This window comes from Phyllobates terribilis, unplaced genomic scaffold, assembly GCF_046119375.1.
Source record: "Phyllobates terribilis strain yellow unplaced genomic scaffold, ASM4611937v1 Scaffold_4__5_contigs__length_816908805, whole genome shotgun sequence".
Classification (NCBI taxonomy): domain Eukaryota; kingdom Metazoa; phylum Chordata; class Amphibia; order Anura; family Dendrobatidae; genus Phyllobates; species Phyllobates terribilis.
The window spans coordinates 167,269,782-167,274,891 of NW_027362764.1; the positions used below are offsets into that span (position 1 = coordinate 167,269,782).

At 39.5% G+C, this 5,110-nt stretch overlaps 1 protein-coding gene across 1 annotated transcript; it reads left to right on the top strand.

Annotated features, from left to right (window-relative positions):
- The first annotated feature begins 222 nt into the window (after window positions 1-222).
- On the top strand, window positions 223-4,728 carry EVX1 (even-skipped homeobox 1). The gene is made up of 3 exons (XM_073677909.1): window positions 223-931; window positions 2,386-2,624; window positions 3,072-4,728. Exons 1-3 carry the CDS (start codon window positions 544-546, stop codon window positions 3,594-3,596), a joined length of 1,152 nt encoding a protein of 383 aa, XP_073534010.1. The 5' UTR covers window positions 223-543; the 3' UTR covers window positions 3,597-4,728.
- The last annotated feature ends 382 nt before the right edge of the window (window positions 4,729-5,110 follow it).

Sequence of the window (5,110 nt, forward strand, 5' to 3'; positions counted from 1 at the left end):
TGGCGCTAGCGTAGCTGCACTGAATTATGAATGATAAGTGAATGGACTTCGCAACGGTTCTTAAGAAATACAAAAAAAAAGGAAAAAGTTATGAATCCTCTGATGAATTATGCAACAAAGAGAAAATAAAGTAAAAGCTTAATTAGCGAGTGAGAGCTTGTGAGGGCTATTACTGATCCCACCATGCTCCCTGCGGAACACTAGGCAGGGCAGAGTGCTGCTGTTTACTCCAGATGCAGATGTGTGTTCACACTTTGTGCATCCTCCGTGTTCATCAGTCAGTCCATAAAGCATTAGCTCGGGCTTCTCTTTCATCTTGTAGGTGGCGGACGTTGCTATTTATCCGGCAGCAGCAGCAATCAATGAGTGGCGTCAGCAGAGGTTCTGTAATGACGATTGCACCATTAAGGATGACAGCTTAGAAGAAGAGGGCAATGGTGATCCCTCCCAGAGCCAGTCCAGCACAGGAGAGTGCAGGCAGCACAGGGTCATCTTCTGTATCTCTCTCTATCTAGTCCTATCTGGCTCACACTCTCACACACCATGGAAGCCAGAAAGGACATGGTCATGTTCCTGGAGGGAGGACAACTTGGCACTCTAGTTGGCAAGAGAATGTCTAATTTGTCGGACACAGTGGGAAGCCCCATTCAGGAGCCACAGGAGAAAATGATTCCTAGAAGCTGCTTGAGCCCTAGATCTGGCCCCTTGGCATCCAGGGAGAGAGCAGAGGAGGAGGTGGAGGTTGTATCAGGAACCGATCTGGGCAGCAGGTCGTCAGCAGCGCTGCTCCATCCCTCACCCCATCCGGATCCATTATCTGCCAAGGGGCAACACAGCAGCTCGGACACCGAGTCGGATTTTTATGAGGAGATTGAAGTGAGCTGCACCCCGGACTGCACCACAGCCAGCAACGACTACCAACACAGCAAAGGTACCAGTATAAATGCCCGGCACCAGCCGGCAGCATCAAAATCAGGTTACACACCATATGATTGCCATAAGATATATATATATATATATATATATATATACCGATGTACATTGTTGTTATAGTAAATACATTAAAGTATATATTTTATTACATTAAGGGCTTACTTTACTTAGGTTTATATTTATCTCCTTATATGTGTTTTTGATAGATCGGTATATATCATCCTCATCTTGAGCAGTGAGTAGTGACTGCAATGACAGTTTATCGTACAGTCATCCATTGCTATTACTCCATGTTATCGTGCTGCTCATTATTGTGTAGTTTATGATAATATATGTAGCACTGAGCAGCTTTATTTTTGGGATCTGGCTCATTTAGTGCTTTCTCTAGGGAGCTTAACACCTATCTCTGCACTCAAGATCAAAGACTGAGCTGAGGAAGCCTGTCTGGGACATTGTGTGTAGGTGACCATAAAGACAATGAGATGAGAGCTGGAGGCTCCTGGCTGCTCTCCTACTTTACATGTCCCTCTCAGACTTCACTCATCTTCTCACTTTCACTAGTAGCCGGCGCCAGATCGGAAATCGTTTCTTGGATGTTAAATGAAAACTTGGGTGTCATTTGAAAGGTGAAAAATTCAGAGATCTTCCTATTCACGTCCATTCAGAAGACCAGGTAGACGTGATGCTCAGCAGGAGAGATATATATCTATATAAATGAAAATAATATTCCTCCTACTTCTTCTATTACTACAAATGATAATAACAACAATAATAATATTAGAATTAATAATAATAATAATAATAATAGGCTTCTCTCAATTCATGTCAATGAAATTAACATTATTTGGCCATTATCGGCACAATGGTATTTTTTTATGCTAACATACAGCTCGTGTCTAACAATAGCGATAAAGAAAATCGTCCAATATAAAGGACATCACTTCTCATTACAAGACATCCATGTTATTTTTCATTATCTCTAATTTATTGTCGAGTACATAGATTACTAAGCAGACAGACTGGTTGTACTGTGAAATTGGAACATGCACGCTAATTTAGGGGTTATGACCAATAATGGTCAGTGGTTGCACCAGAGATCGGTGTGACTGATAGACCTGTCATTGTCTAGCAAAATGCAAAGACAAGCTACATGTCCATGGCCAGTTTGGCTACCAGATAATAGTGTCATCTGTAAAATGACTTTTTTTTAGTTTATTTTAATCTTATTTAGCAAGTAATTGCGTTGCTTTAGGTATGTTATGAGTGCAGCTCTTCATTTGGTGCTTTAAACCCACAATTCTATATGCCATATGTTTATATTTCCTATATGACTTGTAGTTGAATGATTCCACTTGACTCATCATGTTGTGTTTCCATTAAAGTCCTAGATAAACAGGCTGAGGGGTGGCCATGACTGTAACATAATGTCCTGTGTTTGACTTGTGTGTGCAGGTCAGTGCACTGAGACCATGGGTGGCAGTCCTGTGAATGGAAGCGATTCATCAAAGGCAAGTGGTGGATCTCAAAGCTCCTTGTCCTGTTCAGGGGACCAGATGCGCAGATACAGAACAGCATTTACCAGGGAGCAGATAGCACGTCTGGAGAAGGAGTTTTACAGGGAGAACTATGTGTCCAGGCCCAGGAGATGTGAACTGGCTGCAGCCCTGAACCTGCCAGAAACTACTATCAAGGTATGGACTGATATAGTAATAACATCACTGGTATATACATAAAGGGCTTGAGCATACTCCAGAGCACAATTCCTAAGGTCTATATTATCTACAGTTCTGCGATCTATTGTTATCTGTGAGCAGCCATTTCAGGCTGCGTATATGCTGAATAGTGTCTTTTTTTTTTAAATTGGATTACTATACAACAAATATGTGTCGTCAACAGTAGTTTCTGACACTTTTCTCTAATTTTATGAATGAACAGGTATGGTGTTTGCAATTTTGGTGTTATGTGTTCTTTAATGGGTTTAATGCTCCATTTATTCTCACCCAGGTCCACACACAGTTATATCAGCAGGACCTTTATTTCGTTTTGAGGAGATACATGAAGTCTGTGTAATACTTGATATTTTATGTTGATTATCTAATGCCTCTTTTATATTAAATGCGTCATTTCCTTTTTTTCAGGTATGGTTTCAGAACAGAAGGATGAAGGATAAACGTCAGCGCCTGGCAATGACCTGGCCACATCCTGCAGATCCAGCATTTTATACCTACATGATGAGCCATGCAGCAGCTACTGGCAATCTACCTTATCCTTTTCCATCTCACCTACCTCTTCCTTACTACTCTCACATGGGTATTGGCACCACTACAGCGTCAGCTGCAACCCCCTTTAGCTCCCCACTGAGACCACTTGACACCTTCAGAGTCCTCTCTCATCCTTACCCAAGGCCAGAACTCTTATGTGCATTTCGGCATCCTTCCATTTATGCCTCCCCTGCACATGGACTTACTGCTGGTGGCACCCCTTGCTCCTGCTTGGCATGCCACTCTACTTCTCCTAATGGACTGGCACAAAGGTCTGCAGCATCTGACTTTAACTGCTCATCATCCTCAAGATCAGACTCCTTCCTCACTTTCACTCCATCAGTCCTGAGTAAATCCACTATTCCTTTAGACCAGAGAGAAGAAGTACCACTGACCAGATAAAACTGATGCTTCTCCTGTACCTACTTCTTCCTCAGTGACTTGGCGATGGGCCATGTCCGTGTCTTAAAATGCCCCTATTCAGTAGGTGGCATTACCGAACTTATCAGGGCATCACATTTTGTCTCCTGATTGAGTTAAAAAAAAAAAAACTAACAAAAAACAATTATTTAGAAAAGAAAGGACTCTACTTTTTCAGGATGATCATTTTCTAGGCTTTGTCACCACCTTGTTTATTCTATGAAAGTGTATGTGACAACATGAAGGAAGTATGTAGATTAGAATTACCAGTCTGGAATACTTGAATGCTATGTTAACACAGAACAAAAGGTCATTTAGAAATCATTTTCATTCCAAACGTTTGATGTGAATTTTTTTTTTTTGCAGCTAACAGTATTACACAAACCACCTTCTACAGTGTACACAATGCCACACTTTGTGGAGGAGACTTACCATTGAAATGTCACAGTCTTTATAATTTCTTATAATTATTAACTATATATATATATATATAGGTTTTTTTTATTAGGACCAGACACTGGGCTTTGGATAAGTCCGGGTGGGAATGCCAATGGTTTATCCTCAGCTGCTGAAAAGTGCACACACTGATTAAATTATCAAGTGATGTATATGTAAGGAGGGTTTTTCTGAATGTATAATAATTTCCTCAATGTGCAAACCTTCTGCCAGAACTTAACAAGCCGCAAAGGGAAAGGATTAGGTAGCCAGATCTCTACAGACTGCAGCCACTTCTGCAAATGAGTGCAAATGCAGAACAGTACAAGGACTTTCTATCTAATAAGCCTGTGGACAAAGCTTCATTTTCATGGCTTGTGGGTTTTATGTTATTTTTTATTTTTTTCATACTTGATTTTCAGGGATTTTTAGTTTACATTTCCTTTATTTATATTTGCTTTGGTTGCACATGTAGGCTGCATTGAAAATGTCTACCTGGATATCAGTCTACTTTTAGACTTTATTGGAAATATTTTTCAGAACTGGGTTGGATAATTCATTGCAGTTGATGTCTTTTGTGAAGATGATTTTGATGAGCTAAAAATAATAATAAAAAATTATAATAATAATAACAATCTAATGAAAACATTGTTACAATAATCTGTTACAAATTGCAATAAAAGAAAGGCAAGGATAAATTATAATTTCAAGGATTGATTGGTGTAACTTTGTATTTGATTTAATTTTTGAGAGGGGACTAATGGAGGGGACGACGCAAACCCACACTACTGTTGTGCTACAGAATTTAATTTTCCCCTTTTGTTTCAGATGGGAATAAAAAAAAAAAATAGAAAACAAAAAAAGAAGCAATAAAACAGTGAAAGCGATGAAACCATCTATCTATCTATCTATCTATCTATCTATTTATCTACCTATCTATCTATGTATCTATCTATGTATTTATATATACATCTATGCATCCATCCTATATCCAACTAATTCCCTATCGAGTTAAATTTTCTTTTTCTTTCTTTCCTACCTTTTTTCTTTCTTTTTTCCCC